The sequence below is a fragment of the Miniopterus natalensis genome, chromosome 14, assembly GCF_054644295.1.
Source record: "Miniopterus natalensis isolate mMinNat1 chromosome 14, mMinNat1.hap1, whole genome shotgun sequence".
Taxonomy (NCBI): domain Eukaryota; kingdom Metazoa; phylum Chordata; class Mammalia; order Chiroptera; family Miniopteridae; genus Miniopterus; species Miniopterus natalensis.
In genome coordinates, this window is record NC_142094.1 from 19,214,000 (window position 1) to 19,237,701 (window position 23,702).

A 23,702-nucleotide genomic window follows, 5' to 3' on the forward strand; every position below is an offset into this window, starting at 1 on the left:
CAGATTAAATTCGGACCTCTGTAATAAATGACAAGATGCACCAGGGCACTGTAATCTAGGCAACCATAATTATACAATTATTGATGAAGTTCCTGTTGATAAACAATACGAACATTAGGAAATACTATTTTGCAATTAAGTGGTGAAGAAAGCTGTTTATTGCCTTCCATTCTACCCTCTGTTAATAAGATTGAAGTTGCAGATGTTCCTGTATGCTGCATTGATGTTAAATGGTGCATGATGCTCTAGGTGGTTCCCATAACCTTGCTTTGTCTGCTATGAACTGACTCAATTGATATGATAATAGAGAAAAGAGCTGGGCTGAACTGGCACAATTTGCATAGCCTTGAAATTTGCCATTATTGGACAGCCAACTGCTTCTAAAAGTTCTTGTTCGGTTGTCACCGACAACACTGTGTTAGGCAAACAATATTTTGAAATTAACCACTCAGGTGGGGGCATCACTTATTGAAGCTTTTATCCCATCAAACGAGGTATTCATCAATGCTCTTCTAAAGCTAACAATAGGGAATTTTGTGATCTTCTCTAGGATCAATTACTATTAGATTTAGTACAAAGAGAGCAGACATCATTCAGGGGTCACAAAACAGTGTTAGCACTTGCAGCTTTTGACTCAGGAATTATATTTGGAGAAACACCTTTCTCCTTTTCAAAAAAACCGTATTTCCATCTTATTATTAAATAAACATATTATAGATTTAGAAATCATAAAGCCTTCAATGTTGCTCAATATTGTATTTTATTAATGAAAAAAGTTATATAAGAGAGACCCCTATACAAGAATAGGAATAGCTCTGATGCATGAAAATAAAATGACACACTAGAGAACCTCAAACACTGAAGAAAACCCCAATTCATTCCACAAACATTTAAAATAGTAATAGGAGAAAAATACCACACATAAGAGGGAGAACTGGGAATCTCTGAGTTTAGAATTTATGGGCATATGATGAATGAAAGGATAAGAGATCATACACATCTCTTTAGTGGGTGGATGATTAAAAAATCAGAAGAAGAGAGAAGAATTGCAAATAAATGGGAGATGTAATTTAAAGTAAAAAAAATAAAACTGTGAAGATCCTAGAAAAGCTAATGCTAGTGGAGGTACAATATAAAACAGGAAGCACAACTGGACAGCCCTGCAATACTTAGGGGTCAATATTAAAGATTTAACTCCCATATGCAAATTCCCATATGACTAGCTGGATAAGAGCTGGGATAAAGGAATTTAAAGGAACACCAGATGAAAGAAATTGTGCATACACAGAATTAATATTTTAAAGAAGGGCAACAAGAACGTTTTTAAACAAACCCTATCCCTAAGCTTGATTCAAGGTTTCAACAAAGCTTGTTCTGATTTTTTGTTTTTAGTTGGCTTAAAGCCTAAATTACAATGAGAACTTTCATTCTGAGCATTAGTTTTATTTCAAGATTACAGGATAATAAACCTGTTAAGGAAAATGGGGCCCCTCGTACATTGTATTCACTGCCCCTCCTTACTGGATCCATCCCTGTGGGAAAACTATAATCTGTTAATAAGAACTGTACTTCTTATCTGATTAGTATCAGGCTTGGCCATGTGACTTGACTTCAACTAATGAAATATGATGGGAAGTGATGCAAGAGCTGTAAGAGCTACTGTGTAGTTCTTTCATCACGTCCCCCCCCCCCCCCAATACAGCTAGCATGCTCCTGATTGGGGCTGCCCTTCAGTGTTGGTCCTAGAATGAAGAAAACATGGAGTAGTGCCTCAGCTAACACAGTGAAAAACTGGAATGTAAGAGCAAAATAAATATTTATTATTGAAAATCATTATGATTTTGAGGGATTATTTGTTATGTTTTAGCCTAACCTTGTTAATAAATATAAAAAAGGGCAGCACTATGATTTTTAATCCTAACAATTGAAAATTATGGGATGAAGGCTATTGAATAACTGCTTATTTAAATTTGAGAATGACTTCAATTTTTCTGAACCAAAATATATTATTAGACTAAACATTCAAGAAGGGCGATTAAAGAGCATCTGGATGAATGTGGTACACATGATAAAATGTGCCTATGAGGATGCCCTGGTCACAATTATCCCTGTTCCTTAACAGCTTTCTAAGCAACCCAAAAGGACAGAGAAATATTAATATGAGTTTAAGTAGGTTCTAGGGGCTTTTGATAATGGCAGAGTAGGTAATTTAGACCAACTGTCTCATTAAGAACAGTTAGAACATCTGGACAAAATGTATCTTTAAAAAATGTGCTTGAAGGCATTCGAGGCCTAACAAAAGATTAAAGCATTACCAGGGTAGGATGTAAGAGACGATGAAAACCAGAGGGGTGAGTCTGCTGTTTGATACAGCGAGGAGGACACTTGGAATCAGAGCCTGGCAAGCCAGACGGCCCTGCTAAAACTTCTCATCTTCAGCTGGGAATCCAAAGGCTGCACCTGGACTGAAGCGTGAACAGGGAGTGTGTGTGCGTGTGTGTGTGTGTGTGTGTGTGTGTGTGTGTGTGTATGCCTATAGGCACTGGACCTCAGATTAGCTCCTGATCATCTAATTCCTAAACTTAGATCATGATTTAGTCTATTTTATCAGAAACAAATCAATAGGCCATTGACTTTCTCTCCTACTAGGTTCAAAGAGGTTTGAAGACTTAAATGTCACGAGTGTTGAAGACAGCATTCTCTCCCTTTATCGAAAGACACAGGGTTTCTCTACTGCAGAGAATTTACTCAACAGTACGATGGCACGTGTGTTTATCCTTCCTCCATGTTGCTAAACCCTGGCCTTAAAGTATCATTTTATATTTGACTAATCTTTAAAAGAAAAAAGTCTGAGAGGATGGTCCCTTTTCAAGTAAGGTTTATATCCTATCCCCCTAAGAATTCTTTTAATGATATTTGCATTACATCAATATCTAGACCAGGGTTTGGCCAACTATGGTCTGTGGGCCAAATCTAGCTGGCTGCCTATTTTTGTAAATAAAGTTTTATTGGAACACAGCCATGCCCATTTATTTCCATTCTGTTACATATGGCTGTTTTCACACTACAGAGGCACAGCTGAGCAGTTGGGACTGAGATTGCATGTCCTGCAAAGCTGGAAATATTTATTATTTGGCCCTTTACAGAAAGGCTGCTGAGTCTTGATCCAGACATAGAGTCCATTAGAACTGAAAGATACATTAGAGATTTTCTAGTCAGTCCTTTCATTTTACAGTTGAATAAAATGAAGCCCAAAGAATGGAAAAAGCAGTACCCTGAGCACTCAGAAGACAAGGGAAAGCTTCCTAGCACATGGGATTCCCTCTTTGCTATTTTCTAGCCTACTCATTCCACACCAGGAATGCTCTGCCTAAAGCAAGAGTCCTGCCGAGCCTCTTAAAAGCCACATATGGTCTTGGCACAGAAATTGTTTTTTCAACACCTGGGTAACCAGGCTGTGTGGGTCCCAGGAGTGCAGCAGTGCCCTGAGCATCAGCTCTAGCTAACCCCTGAGGAGTTAGATCTGAGAGAGAGCCACTTTCAAGGCCCTGCCTCATTAGTCCCTGCTGCCACCAATCTAGCTCAGAGAAAATTGATCCTTCCCTCATGCCTGCTGCACCAAGCCAGTCTTGGGGAAACGGTTTTGTTCATAGAGGATTTGTTAATTAAGTCATCACTGTACTAATGAAACCCCAGAGCTTCAGCCACTAGTAGTCTATGCTACTTTAGGGTAGCTAAATTAGTACTGTTAATTAAAAAGGAGATGTTCTTTTAAAACTGATAATTTAAAAAAAACACATGAAAGTAAGATATAGAAAACACATAGTATTTATCATTTTACTCCCTAACTTAATCACTCTTGCCATTTTGATTGTAATGTTAGGCATTTTTATATTCTGATTTTTTATACTTATAGAAATGTCCTCAAATTTTAAGTATTGGAGTTTCACAAAATGCATAAACCCATTGTGTTGGTTTATTTTTCACCTAACATAATACATAAATATAGTTTTAAATTGCTGCATTATCTGTAATAGCAGATAACATACTTTTTACCCATTATATTATGGTTGTTTTTGATTTTTATTTTTATACATAAACATGACATGAGTATCTTCGCATGTAGTTGCTCCCATATTTTTTAGTAATTTAAATTTCACAAAGTGAAATTAGTATATAAAAGGTTATGAACATTGTGACCTATTTATACTCTAGCAATATTATAAGGGCATCTGACAGACCACACTCATGCATCAAATAGCAATTCTTTTAAAAGGTTTTCCTATATCACATATCCTGATATGAATTTTTTTATAGAAGTTCCTGTGTCTTCTAATATATCTAGGTTCTATCTATAGAATTAATCTTTAATAATCAAAGTTCACACTGGTATCAACCAAAGCCAAGATGACACTGTCAGAAAGCCATTAATAGTCTGATTCTGAAAGAAAAGTTCATTAATAAAAGCAAGAGTGTAAAAAGGTTAAAATATTTTTATTAAAAGTATTTATTATGACATGGGGCAGTTGAGACACTGATCTTTCTGCATCTCTCACAAGGAAAAAATATTCAAACTAATGTATTGATTCTAAAAGCTGCTTAAAAGCCAGTTTAACGTCCAGTCCATAGATATCAACTCTTGAGAAAAATAATCATCCAGAATCACAAACACACATACACAAATCTGTACTTTAAGACTATAGTTAAAAACCACAACACTTAATCCATCATAACTCAGGTAGCCCAGATTGCTTCAAGTTGTATATATATTTTTTAAATAGCTAACTCTTTTCTCTATGGGTAATGGTGCAGGACTGATATTATATCTGACAATTCTAAGGTTAAATTCATTTATTACTAGCTCGATTGCGGCATGACTGACATACAACCACCTGCATGCATCTGAAGTGCACAATTTGATACGTTTGAATACGTGCACATCCATAAAGCTATCACCACAGTCAGGATAATGAAGATATCCTCCACTCTAAAAATCTCCTTGTCCCTCTTCATAAACTTCCACCTCTTCCTGCCTCCCAGTGCCCAGCAACCACTCATCTGGATCCACAGTATCAAAGTTTGATTTGGATTTCTAATCAATTGCTCTGTAACGCTTTAGGTAACACTGACTGTTCTCAGTGGCTTTTGTCTACATAAGTGGATATGTAATTTGAACAACAGTGGTTAGTTTCTAGAAAAATTTCTGAGCTACAGATTCACTGGACCAACAGAAGCTTCAAGCATTCTGCTACATGCCAGTCTTGTGTGGAGATTGCTAGCCTTGTCATATATTAACACATAATTACAGACTTCCAGAATTAGCTGATAATTGGTAGTTCTTGAAACAACAGTATTTTAAAACAAATAAAAGAGGAATTAATTTGGTTATTTAGAACCAAATATTTGGAACAGTCATAGCAATCCTGTTTCTTCTTTAGTTATCCTACATGTATCTAAATTTTTCTTTTCTTTTGAGTTAAGAAAAAAATTCATTCAGGTGATTTTTTTCTTTTTACAGTTGGTAATTTTGAAAAAAATTGTGCCGATGGCCAATAATCCTTCTAGGTTGCTGGCTGGCTTTGAAAAACCTATGATAAGCATTTGATATTCAGAATATCATTGAAACACATTAATCTAATTTACTATAATCTAATTTACTACAGCTTCAGCTTGTAAACTATAGAAACAGCATAAGAGGTCAATATTCAGAAACTTTTTGGTTGGCCTAACACATCTGGAGAGAAATTATCACCTCAAAAGTACCTAGTTAGTATTTCTGTTTTGCTGCTAGGTAAATTCAGAATAATTTGAAGGAAAAGCTAGTTATGCTTTGAAGCTGAATTAAGACCACCAAATACATACTAACACATGGAAAGCTGAGTTACAAACAAATCCCAGATTAAATGTCAGTACTGTCAATGGTGACAAATGCCTCTATGCTTTGTAGATAAGCTTACAAGTAGCATGCTGGCTTGGGTTCTTCCTATCACGTGTCAAAGAAACCTAATGACCCCCATTATGATCTACTGCTTATGCTGACACACCAACAAGCAGGTTTCTAAAAGTTTATGGCAGCCAACTGTTCAGTTAAGGTTAAATATTTATATATAAATCTCTCCTTTTCCAAAACTGTCCTTTGTTCTTTGTACTTCTAAAACACCCAATAAAAGGAATCTGTATAGATAGCCTTTACAATGTAATGTAAAGAAAGAAATTGATAAACCCGAGGGCATTTCAAAAGAAAGCTTTTTTGATTACCCTCTGCGTCAAATTCTCAAAGTAGCTAGAGCCGAGGCTCTAAAAAGCTTAAATCTATATGGATTTACTATGAGGGCTTAAGGTCTAAATGCTTTAACAGATCCCAAAATAGCTGATTGCAAAACTACTGTTTAATTTGATCACAACAAATAGCATTGTTGATCTTTCACAGTAATCAGGCTATAATCTCTAATTTATGGTAGAAATAAAATGGTAAATCCCCTACTGCAAGACGCAGAAAGTAAAGGCTATGGTTTACTTTCTAGGACTCACGGGCATATTCAGATTAACCAGCAGGTTTAGACAGAAATATAAACCTTGCTAGGGATCCATATAAATTGTTCCTGGAAGCTGGACCCTTTTGTCCAGGCCTCCACTCACTGCTCTTCATCTATATTTCCTTAAGATCTAGATATTTAAATATCTAGAGGGAATAAGGTAATTTAAAAACAGGTCCTTTATTAAAATGTGTGTCTCAGAAGGAACAGTGTTCTATAAAAAATTCAGTAACAATGATTTATCTGAAAATTTTCACAAAAAATCCACTTTGAAACAATATAATCAATTATAAATCATATAAATGTAGACTCTTTAGTGAAGACATATTCCTACTGCTCTAAATTTTGAGTGACTCTACCATTCAGCTCTTAATCCCTAAACCAAGAATAACTACTGGAAATGGAGTAACTACTTGCTACTTGTATATGGATTTTAAAATGGGATGAACATAGTCCATTTTAATACTACTTTAAACTTCTGTATCTAACTTTCAGTATTATCAGAATTTCTATGATTTTATTAACAGCTACCATATCTCCTAATTTAGTATTAACTGCAAATTTTATTAATAGGCTACTAATCTTTTTCCTAAGTTTAAGGTGGGGGAAAAGGCTTAATAAGAGCCAGTCCAGTAACAATTCTTTTAGAAAGCACTTTAGTACAAACTTTCTCCATAGCTTAATTCATTTGCCTTTCAAATTAGTCTTTGTTTATCATCTTTAAACCAAGCCAATCTTTATTAATTTTCCAAGGCATTATCCCTAGTTCTTTTACCACACTTTATATAGAGCTCTTTTTCTCTACAATTTTTCTAACCCTATCAAGTCGTTTCACTCTAATCCCATGGGATTGTTCATTGCTAATATTTTTCACAGGGATTATTGCAGCTTTAATTCTTTGGTACTTAATTAAAAAAAAGAAAGATCTTCATCTTTAGTATCTGTTGAAACGAATACTAAACAAAGCTTTATAAACAAATAGAAGTGCAGTCCCTTTCTTTTACGGCATCATGATGAACTGATCACAAAACGCTTTGCAGCCCCAATAATCTCTTCCTTCTCTGCATTACTTTAAGCACTTAATCATGTACCGCCCTGCATAGCATTCGAATGCCTATCACAACTTACCATTTCATGCCTACCCACACCGCTCTCCTGGTATTTGACATTCTTTGTGATAGATCATACGGTTGAAGGCCTCTTTGCCTTTTGATTTTATTCCATTAACTCACATTCCTTTGTAATCTTAACTTGCCAAAACTGTAGTATTCTTTAAAGCCTAGTTCAATCACTGCTTCCCTCATGAAACTTTCCCCAACTTCTTGTCCCTTCCGTTCCTGTATAAAAATTAGTTCATAGAAGTCGTATACTGCTTCTCATATTGTATTAGTGGACTACATCTCTCCTACATTTCAAAAAAAGGAGTTTTTGTCTTATTTATCTTTTAACCACAATTCCTGACACATAGTAGGCACTCAATAAAACCATAATGATTTGAATTCATTTGCATTGTTAATTTACTGTTTCATCCACCAGTGAGTGTCTTGTTGTCCAATTTGTCCTGCTTGAGATGTTCAATATTCCCTGGCCTATTCTTAGAACATGATCAAGAATCTTTGAGATGGAAGAACTGTTAGAAATAACACAGTCCAAAACCTCAGCCAATGAAAGAATACATTTTACCAAACATGTTTGTTTAAATATGTATAATGATTAGCATGAGCATATAGACTGGTTTGCCCAGGACAGTCGTAGCGTAATTAATGGCACCCCTTTCACTCTCAAAAGTATCTAGGTTTTGATAAAAAGTTTTATAATCATCCTAATAACAAAAAAATTGCTTACTTCCTCACAAGTACCAGACAGCTCAACAGCCTAATTATTCTATCTTTTGAATTCTAAACCATGTGAATGTATTGCCTGTTCACAAAACATTTTAGAAAAATTTCCCTTTTGTTACAGATGGGAAAGGGGTAGAATTCTAGAACTAAAGGAAGTGATTATGAGTACAGGCAAAATTTATTATGATAAATAAATTGCATAGATGGCAAAGTGCAAAAGTATTAAACCAGAAAAGTTCTAAACATTAAAATAGGTTAATAGAAGCTGAGAAAAGCTGAATAAACTTTATGGGCCAAGATTAAACAAAGAGATGGGTGGGGAATCCTCAGGAACTCTGGCTTCTATTGGGCTAATTTAAAAATCAATGAATCAAAACTGATGTGAGCTTTTAAAGAAATTGAATTAGGATAAATCATGTTGGCTAAGGCTTAAAAGGAGTAAAGCAAGGCAGATAAGTCCTCATTTAAGTACAGGTTGTAATATTCAAACGTGCAATCCTTTATTCCTTTTAACCAAGGAAAATTTTGCTGTTCAATTATCTGAATCAGTCTTTTCTGCTATACTTCCAAACATTTTATCTGAGCTGAAAAATTGCATGTAGTGTTTCAGCCAAAATAAAATTTTGCCACTAAGTTGTAATGCTCTGAAAATTTTGGAGTCTGATTGAATTTCAGAAGAACTACTCACTATATACAAACAATAATTATTCTGAAAAACATTTGGTAATATATCAGTTAGATAAATATCCATTTGTATTACATTTTCTTTTAAAAATATTTTTCCAATTACAGTTTACATTAAATACAATTTTTAATTAGTTTTAGGTGTACAGTATAGTGGTTAGACAATCATACACTTTACAAAGTAGTCCCCCCAATATTTCAAGTTCCCACCTGGCACTGTATATGGTTGTAACAGTATCATTGACTATATTCCCTATGTTGTCCTTTACATCCCTGTGACTACTTTGTGACTACTAATTTGTACTTCTTAATCCCTTCACCTTTTTCACCCAGCCCTCCAACCCCCCTCTCCTCTGGCAACCATCAGTCTGTTCTCTGGATCTATGAGTTTGTTTCTACTTAGTTTGTTTGCTTATTTTGCTCTTTAGAGTCCACATATAAGTGAAATCATATGGTATTTGTTTTTCTCTGATTTATTCCACTTAGTATAATACCCTCTAGGTCTATCCATACAGTTGCAAATAGTAAGATTTCATTCTTTTTTATGATCCAGTAATATTCCATTGAATATATATGTACCTCCACCTTTTTATGCACTCATCCTTTCATATGTCTCCTGGCCATCTGCATGTCCTCTTTGGAGAAGTGTCTTTTGAGGTCCTCTGCCCATTTTTTAATTGGATTGTTTGTTTTTTTTGGTGTTGACTTTTATGAGTTTCATATACAATTTGGATATTAATCCCTGGTCAGGTGTATCATTGGCGAATATGTTCTCCCATTCAGTAGGTTGTCTTTTGGTTTTGTTGATAATTTCCTTTGCTGTGCAAAACCCTTTTTAGATTGATGTAGTCCCATTTGTTTATATTTTCTTTTGTTTCCCTTGCCCAAGGAGATATATGGGGAAAAATACTGCTAAAAGAAATGTCAGAGATTTTACTGCCTGTTTTCTTCTTGGAGTTTTATGGTTTGGAGTCTTACATTTTAAATCTTTAATCCACTTCGAGTTTATTCTTGCATATGGTGTAAGGAAGTGGTCTAGTTTTATTTTTTTGCATGTATCTGTCCAATTTTCCCAACACCATTTATTGAAGAGACTGTCTTTATGCCATTGCCTCCATTGTGAAATATTAATTGCCCATATAGGCATGGGTTTAATTCTGGGCTCTCTATTCTGTTCCTTCAATCTATGTGCCTGTTTTGATTCTGCAACTATGCTGTTTTGATTACTATGGCCTTGTAGTATAGTTTGATATCAGGTAGCATGATTCCTCCAACTTTGTCCTTTTTCAAGATTGCTGTGGCTACTTGAGGTCTTTTGTAGTTCCATATAAATTTTTGAATGTTTGTTCTAGTTCTGTGAATCACAACTATGGTGGTGGTTACACGATCTTATGCATTTGTTAAAACACACAGAACTTGACACCACAGTGAATTTTGCTTATTAAAAAAATCAACCCAGATATGAAAGGAAACAAAAATGGAATACAAAAGCTCTAACAAATAAACCTAACTGTATTACAAATGAATAATATAACCATTAAAGTGGGTAGAATAAAAGAACTAACCTAAAGTTACATTGGATAACACTATCTGACTAGACACTGTAGAGATAAAGACAAAAAGAAGCATAAACAAACACTGTACTCTAGTAAAAAAAATTGTTTCTCACAAGGGCATGGGTAAGCAATTTCAAAATACTTAAGGATGGAATAAATAACTAAATCTATTTTAGATAATGAGAGCCAGAAAACTTTCAATGTCTTAGGGAGAAGTTATAAGTAAGGAAAGGGTGAAGGCTAGAATAAACTATGCTGGAATCAAAGGTAGTAGTTTGAACTCATGGAATTTAAATATATAAACAGATAGAGTATTGCCAATCTAGTTGCTAAGAGGGCCTAGAAGCAACGACACTCAAGAACCATGAGCATTCCTAGCACTCAGATCTGGGTTTCTAAATAACATTCACCAATAAAAGGAATTGGGGTTACTTGAAGAAGTGGTTGGTTCCATAACTGAGGTACAAGAACCTAGAGCACTTTATGTTGTACAAAAGTAAGGTAGCACTTAAAAAGCATGGGGACAGAGCAAGATAAAAGGTCTATAGGGTGATTTTATTTCAAAAAGAGGCAAAACTAATTGTTAGTAGTAGAAGCCAAAATAATGGTTACGTTTAGTGGGGGTAATGATTAGGAGGGTAGCACAAGGGGTAGTTTCTAAAGTGCTAGCAGTGTTCTATTTCTTTTTCTTTTTTCCCGTTTAAAAAATGTTTTTATTGATTTCAGAGAGAAGGGAAAAGGATAGAGAGAAACATCAATGATGAGAAAGTCATTGACCAGCTGCCTCCTGCATACCCCCTACTGGGAATTGAGCCCAAAATCCAGGCATGTGCCCTGGGGAATCAAACCCTGACCTCCTTGTTCATGAGTCGACACTCAACCACTAAGCCACACCAGCAGGGTGTGTTCTAATTCTTGATCTGGTGGTAGTGACATAGGTGTGTTCACTTAATGAAAAATCATGCCAATTATGTATGCATATTATTCTTCAAAACAAATTATATAAGATGTTCTACATTTGATTATGGTTCATTGTTACTTAGTAAAATGTATGTGCATTTTACTATATGTAATCTGTACTTCAATATATGTGACTTAAAGGTCCTTTCAGAAATAAATGCTATAATAGGGCTAACATTTGCTTAGTGTAGTCTGTCTTCCATTTTGTTTTCTAGCTAAATGAAAGGTGGGAGTTGAAAGAAGTCTCATTTCTTGACAGGCCTGAGATTACTAAACCATACAAACCATGGCCCACAGATATTACTACGTTAGGAATGTGACAGTCCTGGGTATGTTATTCTAAATTATTTTCCACCTCTTGGCTCATTAAAGAACTTTGTCTTTTGCAGTTACAAAAATCTAAAAAGGAAATATGAGTTAAAAACTTCGTTGTCTATATTCATAGTTAAGGAATATATGTTCTTTAAAATCTCATCTAGTAAGAACTTATTCTATGAATGCCATACAGACATTCTGAAAGAATGTTACTTAATTTGTTCTATCCACATCATCACCAACCTGTGCCAACAAGATCATCATTTAAAGTTGGTTCGGCTGTAGCAAACATTTTCAAAATGCTTTATAATGATATTTTGTAGCAGTAGGAATTGTGATGATGTGCTGACATTCTTCTTCCAGCTGCTGAGACTGTTTTCCTTTAGAGTTGGCATTTCCCTATTGCACTTTCTGTGCTTCATGCCTATCAGAAATGCAAGTCACAATTTACCTTACCTTATAGAGCACTGAGTGTTTTCTAAGAACATGAAAACTAAACTAGCAAATGAGGAGACAAGTTTCTTTAAGGACTTAGTAACATGAAGACAAGGAACTTCAAATTCCCACTTACTTATAATGAAATGACTAAGGGCACTATGATGCGCCTATCTTAAGTTATAAGCTCCTCTGAGGCAGGAGACTATTTAAAGTAATATGCAGATTACTTGTCATAGTGGATGGGTCCTTGGTACTTTGTGATTGATCGAGAAAGAGAAGCATTCACCAAGGCCTGAGTTATTGATGCTGAGCTGCTAAAATATTCTGTTTCCATCATACCACAGGATCATAGAACTTGAGGCAACATTATCAGATCACCTAATCCAATGGTTTCCAAAGTGAGAGATGAAAGATAGGCAGCATTGCTACTTCAAATAAGTGAGCTTAACAAATATACACTCCTACACTCCCCTTCCCCTAGACTCCACCCCTCCATTTTCATACCTCTTCTTGAGGATGTATATTCAAATACTCCTCACAGCAATGTATCAGGTTGAGTGGAAGGTGCTTTTAAGAAGGAGGGCTGTACTTACTTACCAAAGCCCATTAGGTGATTCTGATGTGGTAGCACCAGTCTTCCCGTTGAAAACCTCTGACCTAATCTATTTTCTCCCTTTGAGCAAAATTACAACACAAACAGCCTAGAAAGAATTCCGAAAGTATTCAGAAAAAGTCTCCAATTTATTCTTCAGTGGACCCAAATGGATGCATAAAGGCCATTATATGAAATGCATTATTTTCAATTTAGAATAAAAGTCTTACTGCTTTTCCCAATTTTTAGTGACATATTTAGTATAGAAACTTGGAGAAATTTAAACTTTCTATAACGCTTATATGTATATATGTGTTTATATGTATGTATATGTATGTACGTATGTATGTATAGGATCTCATTAGTACCTGCTGTCCAGTAAGCAATGAAAATCTGTAGTCTTAGTTTTTCTAAAGTTTATAAACATAGAAATGATTTCCTTGACCTGACTTGCATCACACCTAACAAGTTCATTCAACATTTATTAAAAGGATCAAAATGAACACTATCATGTTTTCTTTCCTGTCTTTCATTCCCAGCTTCTTACTCTTATTACTTTCCAGTGCCCTCCCCACCCCGCCTCCCAGCCCCAAAGCTTGGACATCAATTAGCCTGCAAGCAATGAGATAATGACTGATATGTGACAAAACCATTGGGCTGGATGGATACAGAGGATGGATACCCAACTGAAACAGAGGTGGCCAAAAATATAGGGTAAGCAGAAAAGACTTTTTAGATTCCCAGGCAACTCAGAGGAATTCAAAGAATTATATTTATAAAATAATATACAGTTATTTCTCAAAAGGAGAAAGGTCTCTAGAATTAAGTACTAAGGAACTTGATTTTGTTATATTATTGTTAAATGCCACAAACTTAGCAGTGATCGTTTAAAAATACTCTACGAGTGTGAGGTTTAAGGAACAGTGACTCCTAATTAGTGTTTTAATAAGTGTGTTAGCCATTCTGGAATGTCATTTATGGTAAATTAAGGGACACTTTCCCTCCCCATCTTCCATTAGTATTTTAATGCTAGGAGGTGGGAAAAAGCTGATCCATATTCAAGAGGAAAGGAGGAAAAACAATAACAAATTGGCATCTCTTCTGTGGATTGCCCCACAGGCCAAGCATTTTTATGTTCTTAATCATTATTAAATGACTTAACATGACACCCAGAGCCTGGCGAATGATTGCATCCTGACATGAGAACGAATTACAAATGAAATGAAAGATCAAGCCGTATTAGAGGATTGCCTCTGGGAAATGAAAATCTTTAATTCTCTTTTATTATTGACATTTATTTGGCTGCCATGAATAACAACACAGCAAGGAGATTCAGCTATGCTTGTGCACTGAATAGCTTATCCCAGGGCTCAAAACTGCATTAACATTTATCATGTTTGCTTTTGTAGCTGACACCACTGAACAGATTCTCTATCCATCTTGTATTTATCATGCATTGCAGATACAGTGCACCCTCTAATTTAAGTTCGTTTTCATATAGTAGAAACAGCAAAGATTACCAGTGTCTTTCCTCAAATAAATTCCTGCTGGTTAGCATTCCTAACAATGGTTTAATATATTTAATGAAAAACAAAATGAGTTGACAAATTCAGTCACTAGAAGAGGAGGCTAATTTTAAAGGTTTCAATTTTGGGAAATTTGTGCTAATTCACAAGACACTTGTACAATATGTATATCTGGAATAAAGCCTTAAAATAAATGTCTCTGTAAAGAGCAATCAAATAGCATTTTATGAATCTGAAGGCAGTACGACAGCTCTTATAAGATATTAAGTCTGCATGTTTTTCACTTTTCCAAATGGTGTTCACTGCTAAGACAGGAATAGGCCACGTACTATAGAAAGACAGCAATTCAGATAGTTATTATCAATACAGGGATATCTTTTCATGACTTATTTCTTTTTTCTCTTGTACAAATTAACAACATGGCTTTTCCTGTCGCAACAATAAAAGATTATATAGTATGTGGTATCTTCGCTCACATGATCTTCTTTGACTTGGCTGTCTTCCTTTATAATTCAAGGCTTAGAAAGGATATCAATGTATCTGGGGAAAATAATTCACTTAATATATCTGAATATTGTTTGAAAAATTAATTTTTACCTTTCTGTCCTTCTGTTTTTTTGTACTTTTAATTATGGAAAATTTTAAACATATACACAAGTGGATGCAATTGCACAATGACCACCCCTCATATATCCATCACTCAGCTTCCACAATTATTAATTCATAATGAATCTCACTTTATCTATAACTCCACTATTTACTACTCACTGAATTATTTTGAAATAAATATTTCTGAAGTAAATCTCTGAATCTTGGTTTTGACAATTCTAAAATAAGAGAGTTGGAATGAATTAATTCTAGGGTCCCTAGTCCTCCAAATTTGACAATAAATTCTTCTTTTACCTTTTTCAGGGTTACATATTTAGTTCAACAAAAATTTACTTCATAGTTACTATAAAATCTTTCTTGAAGCTTTATTGATTTCCCTCTCTGAGTGAATAAAAACCCATATAGTTTATACCCATAATAAGTGTAATTATAATTTCTTATATTCATATAATGATGTCTATTAATTTTATTTCTGAGTTAGATCTTTAGGACTCATATATTAAATTTTAGTGTTCAGCAGAGTATTGAATAAACACAAAGGTAATAATTGCTACTGTTTATAATAATTAACTGATTTTAATTTTTTAAAAAAATATGTCTTTATTGATTTCAGAGAGAGGAAGGGAGAGGGTGAGAGACAGAAACATCAATGATGAGTCATTGCTTGGTTGCCTCCTGCACGCCCCCCACCTGGGCATGTGCCCTGACTAGGAATTGAATCTTAATCTCTTGGATCATAGGTCAATGCTCAACCCCTGAGCCACACCGGCTGGGCTGATTTTAATCTTAATGGTTCAGACAGAATTAAAAGGTTTGTATTTTGGCTTTAAAAGTAGGTAGCATCATACTGACAATATTAATCATTTTAGTCAATAAAATGTGTGTTGAATAGATAAAATTCCTATTTTATTTCTATGCGGTCTATAAAATAGATGGCTGTGTAAAAACAGAAGAGAGGTTTTCTTCAAGTTCAAAGCTGATAGAGTAACATATCTGGGTTACATTTGTTCATAGTTGGATAAATTTATTTTATTGGAGTATAGGTATTTGGTAATGAAAATGTATGTTTTTCAGGAAAGACATTTCTAGATTTATAATTTCTCCAAAATACAAAGTAAATAAATTAAATCAAGGTAGATTTATTCAACTGATTTTTCATAAATTATCTTCTGGAAAATAAAATATTTTCTACTGAGATAGAAGGTACATATATATTTCTTAAAATAAAAAACTATAAAAGGTTCATTTTCACAGAAATAGAACAGAAATCCTAAATTTAATATGAACCCATAAAAGGCCAAGAATAGCCAAAGCAGTCTTGAGAAAGAACAAGGCTGGAGGCATCACACTTCCTGATTTCAAACTATATTACAAAGATATAGTAACCAAGACAGTATGATACTGGCATAAAAACAGATACACAGTTCAATGGAACAGAACAGAAAGCCCAGAAATAAACCCAGACATATATGGTCAATTAATTTATGAGAAAGGAATTATGAATATACAATGGGGAAACAATTGTCTCTTCAATAAATGGTGTCTGGAAAATTGGACAGTCACATGCAAAAGAATGAAAGTAGACCACTACCTTACAACATACACAAAAATCACCTAAAAATGGATTAATAACTTGAAAGAAAGACCTGAAACCATAAAACTCTTAGAAGAAAAGAGGGGATAAGTTCCTTGACACTAGTTTGGTGATGATCTTTTAGATTTGACACCAAAAGCAAAGGCCGTAAGAGCAAAATAAACAAATGGGACTACATTAAAATGAAAAAACACACACCACCACAAAACCAAAAAAAATCTTCACAACAAAGGAAGCCAGCAACAAAATGAAAAGGCAACTTATGGAATGGGAGAAAATATTTGCAAATCATTTATCTGAGAAGGAGCTAATATCCAAGATACATAACACACTCATACAACTCAACAGCAAAAACCAAAACAAAACAAAGCCAAAAACCAAACCAAAACAAAGCCAAAAACCAAAACAAAACAAAAAACCAACCCGAAAACCAAACCAAAACCAAGGTAATCCAAAAGATCTGAATAGATATTTTTCCATAAAAGACATACACATGGCCAAAAGGTACATGAAAAGGTGCTCAACATCATTAATCATCAGAAAAATTCAAATCAAAACCAAAATGAGATCACCTTACACCTGTTAGAGTGTCTATTATAAAAAAGACAAGAAATAGCAAGTGCTAGTGAGGATGTGGAGAAAAGGGAACACATGTGAACTATAGGTGAAAATGTAAATTGGTTCAGCCACTATGTAATACAGGATGGAGGTTCCTCAAAAATTAAAAATAGAACTACCATATGATCCAGCAATTCCACTTCTCGGTATATATTTGAAGGAAATGAAAATACTAACTCAGAATGGTATCCGCACCCTCTGTTTACTGCAGAGTTATTTACAATAGCCAAGACATGGAAACAACCTAAGTGGTCCATTTGATGGATGAATAGATAAAGAAAATGTGATACGCACACACACATACACACACACACAATAAAATAACATTCAGCCATTAAAAAGAAGGAAATCCTGCCATTTGCAATGATATGGATGAACCTTGAGGGCATTATGCTAAGTGAAATCAGTCAGACAGAGAAAGACAAATAATGTATGATCTTACTTGCATGTGAAATCTAAAAAACCTCTGAACCCACAGATACAGAGAACAGACTGGTGGCTGCTACAAGTGTGTGCATGTATGTATGTGTGTATGTAAGCAAAATGAGTTAAAGTGGTGAAAAAAAGTACGTTGTTTTGAATTAAATGTAATAGAAAGAATACAGAATTTTGCTATAAATGATTAATCCCCATAATACTAGTTTTCTCACACAGTGTGCATGTTTTGAATAAATAATAATAGAAACAATATAGAATTTTGTTATAAATGATTAATCTTCATAACACTGGTTTTCTCACACAGTTTGCACATGTACCTGTAGCCATTATAGTGTCATCACTCCCTTGGGTGAAAACCACGACTCGCTGCCTCTTCGAGTTCACCTTTGGCAGAGCTTGGGTCTTTCTGGCTATCTCCTTAATGTCTTCAGTCTGTTAGAAAGGAGGAAAAAGTTCTCATAACCAGTACAACAAGGCAAAGCTTTATTAGTAGATTAAGGACTTAGCCTCTCATGTTTAAAATAAGAGAGACTTGAACTTCTATTAAGATTTATTATTTAAAATTTTAACCACATACAAAAGTAAATATAACCTCCAAGGAGCCCACATCAAACTGTAACCATTTTAAATTTATTTCATCTATACCCTCATCTACCTGCTTTTCATATTATTCTGAAGTAAATTATAGATACTATATAATGTCATCTGTAAATGTGTTAGTATGTATCTCTGAAAGATAACAACTTAAACATAAACACATAACTATTATATATTTAAAAATAAACAAAAATCCCTTAATATCAGCAAATATCCAGTCAATTTTCAAATTTCCAATAAAATTTGTAGAAAGAAGAATACTAAATTATTTTAGGAGTGTATAGACCATGGTTATATGACTTTGGAAATAATACAGTGACTATAATGCCAAATTTTTCAAAGAACTAAAATGAGAGGTGGTAACCATTTTCTACAGACTTGATTTTCTTAGAATCATGGTTCTGACAATTTTAGATAATTTAAAAATCCATGTCTAAATTCAGTAGGCCTCTAAAACTGCCCATGGTTTGCATTTGTTGGTTAGTACTCTATTACTGTGCAAAGTTTCAAACAGTTATGGAGAGAGAAACACAACCAGAGGGGAAAAGATATCTGTATGGCATAAAGGAAGTTAATTAGGATATACAGGAGGGTAACATTTAGGTAAACAAAGCAGACAAGTCATAATGGTTGCAAACAATATCAGAAACCATGACATTTTTAAAGGTATGACAATCTTTAGTGAAATACTTCTATGTTGTTTGTTCACTATATACTTAAGAAAGTCCAGATGATATATGAAGCTAAGCTTCTACTATACCTCACATGATAATACCAGAGGATTGTTGTTTCTGAAGAGAAGAGCCATTTGGGGTATAACAATGCTGCTGACCTTTTAAACATGCTGACTGTTTCACTTCTGGTTGCTTATTTTAGAACAGAACTAAGCCTGACCTCAAATAAGATGAGAAAATAAATTCCCTCACAGTTTTGGGGAAAGACTATTATAAATGACTAGCAGAAAAAGAAAAAAGAAATGACTAGTAACAGCTGAAAGGACCAAAAAAAAAAAAAAAAAAAAGCCATATTACAATGTCTTCACTCTCAAATAAATGTATACATTTAATTAAAATGACTCACATATATTCTCCCAATTGCTTTGTCACATATATATTTTACTACTGTAGGATTTTTTGCTTATGATTGAGTACAGTTCATATTTAATAAAGATAAGAGGCAAACTCCAGGAATAGATTCACTTTATCATCTTAGGAGCAGCATCTTATGCATGTACTGGATGTTTTTTAAATAGAGGTCTTTCTTCAAGGTGGTGTAAGGAATAAATTAAGAATGAGGTTCCACAACTGTCTTCTACCAACCCTGTGGGAAGATATATTTTTTATAGAGCTTTGGTAAATTAAAGAAACCTTTTTAAAATTTTTTATTTTTTTAATTGAATTTATTGGGATGACACTGGTTAATAAAATTACATAGGTTTCAGATGTACACTCCTACAATACATCATCTGTACACTGTATTGTGTGTTCACCACCCCAAGTGGAGTCTCCTTCCATCACCATTTATCCCCCTGTACCCTCTTCTACCCCCCCCTTCCCTCTGGCAATCACCAGACTGTTGTTTGTGTTCATGAGTCTTAAAGAAACCCTTCTTATGTCTCAAATTAAATCTTATAAAACTAGCAATTCGAGATTGAAATAAACTTTCCAAATATAAAACATAAATCTTTACAGATGGTTACACTTTATTCTCTCCGTATCCATATCCACAGTTCATACAAAACCCCTTTGTGGTTCTGCGATAACTGGCAGTGAGCACCAAAACTGAATTTCTCACTGTGCCTAGAGGAGCCATTGCTTTACCTTCAGTAGTTGATTCCCAGCTAATAAAAAAACTTTCCTTAAAATCTTAATTTTGTCTTCCCAAAGCTACATATTTCTAATTTTGCTGTGAGTCAGAAGATTCTTCTCCCTTATACTTGGGCTAACAGATCTTAACAGAATGATGAAATTACAAGGAATTTAGAGTATGACACACCTGGATTTGTGCACCGTGAGCAGGTAAATAAACCTCTCTGAGGCTCCATTTCTTCATGTACAATACTAAGAAAATATTTATGGTACAAGATATTGGGAGAGAAGTATGCTATAATTAGTGGGTAAAAACTTAGAGATAAACAGAATATTTGCATATTCTCACGGTTTCTCCCCTTAAGATACTTATTCATTACAAAAGGAAAAGTAGTTATGTTGCAGTGAAGGAAGCTAACATACCAGTTCACCCTGCTGATCTTTAGCAATGCTAAAATTAGTGGGCAAAATAGGATATCTGCATAGTCCAAAATATTGCTCCTCATGATATTTATTAATTACAATGGGATAACAGTAACTTTACAGACGTTAACCTGCAAACACCATCTTCTACCTTCACACAGTGATCAAGGTTAACATCACCAACAGTAAGGTCCTGGAATTTCATGTATATCCGTGATAGGATGCACTAAGAAGGGCACATCACTTCTGTGATATTTCTGAAAAAAAACCCCATAACTTCTACCTAATTATGAAAAAATATCAGACAAACCTAGATTGAGGGACAGTCTACAAAATGACTGACAAGTACTCTTCACAAGTATCGAGATCATGAACAAGGAAAGTTAGAAACTGGTACAGAAAGGAAGAGACTAACGAGACATGATAAATAGATGCGATGTGTAATCCTGGACTAGAGTCTGGAACAGAAATAGAGGAGAAACTTGTGAAATCAGAATAAAGACTGAAGTTTGGTTACTGGTATTGCACCAATGTTAATTTTCTGGGTTTGGTCACTATACCTTGGTTATATAAGATGTTAAGATTAGGGGAAGCTGAGTGAAAGGTGTCTGGGAACGCTGTACTATTTTTGCAAATTTCCTAAGTCTAAAATTATTTCAAAATAAAAAGTTAAAAACTGTTGTGAGGATGAAAGAGGATAAGTAAGTGAAAGAGGTTAATGCAATATTCAGCCCATGTTAAGTATGTAATATAATATTAATTTCTTTCCTTTAATAACAATCATTCTAATACTTTCTAAAACTGTCACATCCTGAGGTTGCCTTCCAAAACTCCAAACAGGGCTTCAAGATTCTGAGTACTGAGAATTCAATTATGGTCTCTAATAAGGGAGGAGAAAAAGGAAAGGGGAAGAAGAGGTAGAAGAAAGCTCATACGATTTAGTTATGAGCCATGTTTAGAGTTCCAATGGAGCTTATTAAATCTTAACTTCTCTAGGTAGTGCGTCTATTACTACTCCTTAAATATCAACTACTTTGGGCAGTAGTACTATTACTGCAACCTCATTTTACAGATGAAGAAACTGAGTCACAGAGAGGTTAAGTATCTTCCTAAGGTCATAACGATACTAATAGGTGAAGCCAGGTCCAGCGCGCACAGAGTGATTCCAGGGATTACACTCAACCATTATGTCATGCTACCCACAGATTATAGTACTTTTATGAATTTATCAATGTGCTTTCTGTTACCACAAAACTATACAGCAAGTTCATCCCAAGTCATTTTTCTGCCACATTCACAAATTATTGCTTATCTTGTATTTAAGTTTGGTATTTTTTTCTTAATTATACTGTATACTTGTATTTTACCCCAGTATATTTCTTTCTTCTTTTTGGTTTGCAAATAGCTCATTTATTTTAATTTTTTTATTGTCCCCGTTCCCACCCACGTTCCCTTTGTCTACCTCCACCAGCCCCGCCCCCTTCCCTCTGGTATCACTACACAATTGTCTGTGTCTATGGGTTATGCATATATGTTCTTTGGCTAATCTCTTCACTTTCTTTCACCCAGTCCCTCCTACCCCCTCCCCTTTTAAATTTCAAGATATTTCTTATTTTCCAAGGTCCTTTGGAAATCTAATCTCCTCTTTCAAATCATTAGAATGTGAGAAAGATGTGTAGTTTGTATGGTAAAAAGTACTAAACTTGGGAGAGCTGAGCTCTGGTTCTGGCTATATTATGTATTAGCTATGTCACCTTGTACAAGTCATGTAGCCTATTTTGTATCTGTTAAATTGATTGGCAATACATGCCCTATTTACTCTCAAAGGTGTGAATATTAAACGTATTAATGAAATGTTGGAAGAGGTTTTATAAACTGTGAAGCATTTTATAAATGTTAAATTATGCTTTTATTGTCACTAGTGATCAGGTGAACACCTCAAATTTACCATTGTCTCCCAAATTAAAGAATATACTCTCTTCATTCTATTTTTGAACAAGCTGGTGATGCAAATGTTAAACAATACTACCACAATTTACCTAATTCCAAAGCATACCAGTTGTGGTGTCCCCACCCACTGCCTCAGTTAACCATGCCAGATTCTGTTTTGTTTTCCAAATAGAAACTCCTGTAATAATTATGGTGTTCAAGTGATGTGTCACTCGCCAGTCTTATCTCATGCTCCCTTCCTCCTCACTCCTGTTCAGTGACACTGACCTTCTGTCAGTTCTTGGAGTACATAGTACATTATGCTCTTTCTTGTTTGAGAGCTTTTGTACTCATTTCCTCTGTTTGAAATTTGTTTCCCTGTTTGTTTGTTTTGCTTTTTCATGTCATGGCTAGATAACTGTATTTTTCAAGTTTTGCTTTCTCAGAGAGTTATTCCATGACCATCTCATTCAAAATAGAAACCCCTCCCACATTCTCCTTCACAATACACTCTGGTCGTTTCTATCCTGTCTTCAGGGTTTATCAAAGTGTTAGGCACATAGCTTCTGCTCGGTAAATATTTGTTGAATGAGTAAATGATTAAATAAAGAAACTTAGATGATCATCTTACCTCTTCCCCTTAATCTAACTGTTTTAAAACTGTCCTCCTTTAAGACTCATCCAGTCACCCAGGAAAGTGGCATTATACTCTTTTGGCCAGCAGGACTTGACTTAGTGTCTTATTTTCAGAAACTCTGGGTGATATTCATTACATTCTTTATATTTGTGAGGCACACAGGAACCTTAGAAAAATCTTGAAGAATTCTTTGGGAATCAAGGTCTCCAGAATATTCTGTGTGGACTTTATCTACCCAGTGCTGATCAATGGAACTCTCTGTGATGATGTATGTGGTTTATATCTGCACTGTCCAATATGGTAGTCTCATTCAAAACATGCACAGTGAAACTGAGGAACTGAATTTTAAATCTGACTTAATTTTAATTTAAATAACTACATGTGGCCAGCAGGTGCCGTAATGGATAGCACAGTTCAATACTTTTCTCTCTCAGTGGTGTAAGATGATAGAGTCAACACTGGTCAGAGAAAGCCTACAAGCCTGGGATCCTCTGGGTAGAGTCAGGGGCTGTGGGGAAAGTTGGAAAAGGGAAAATAATTACTTTGTTTCCTCAATAGTCAGAAGTTTATATCCTACACATATAAAACAAGGAAATTAAAA

The 23,702-nt window shown here is 34.7% G+C and overlaps 1 protein-coding gene across 4 annotated transcripts in view; it reads right to left on the reverse strand.

The window, feature by feature from the left end:
• The window catches only part of ADK (adenosine kinase), a 404,427-nt gene that overhangs the window by 61,760 nt on the left and 318,965 nt on the right, over positions 1 to 23,702 (reverse strand). For all 4 annotated transcript variants that reach the window (XM_087824314.1, XM_087824312.1, XM_016224045.2 and 1 more), the window contains exon 9: positions 18,025 to 18,139. In XM_087824314.1, coding sequence (XP_087680440.1) covers positions 18,025 to 18,139 — 115 coding nt within the window. The remainder of the gene's footprint in view (positions 1 to 18,024; positions 18,140 to 23,702) is intronic.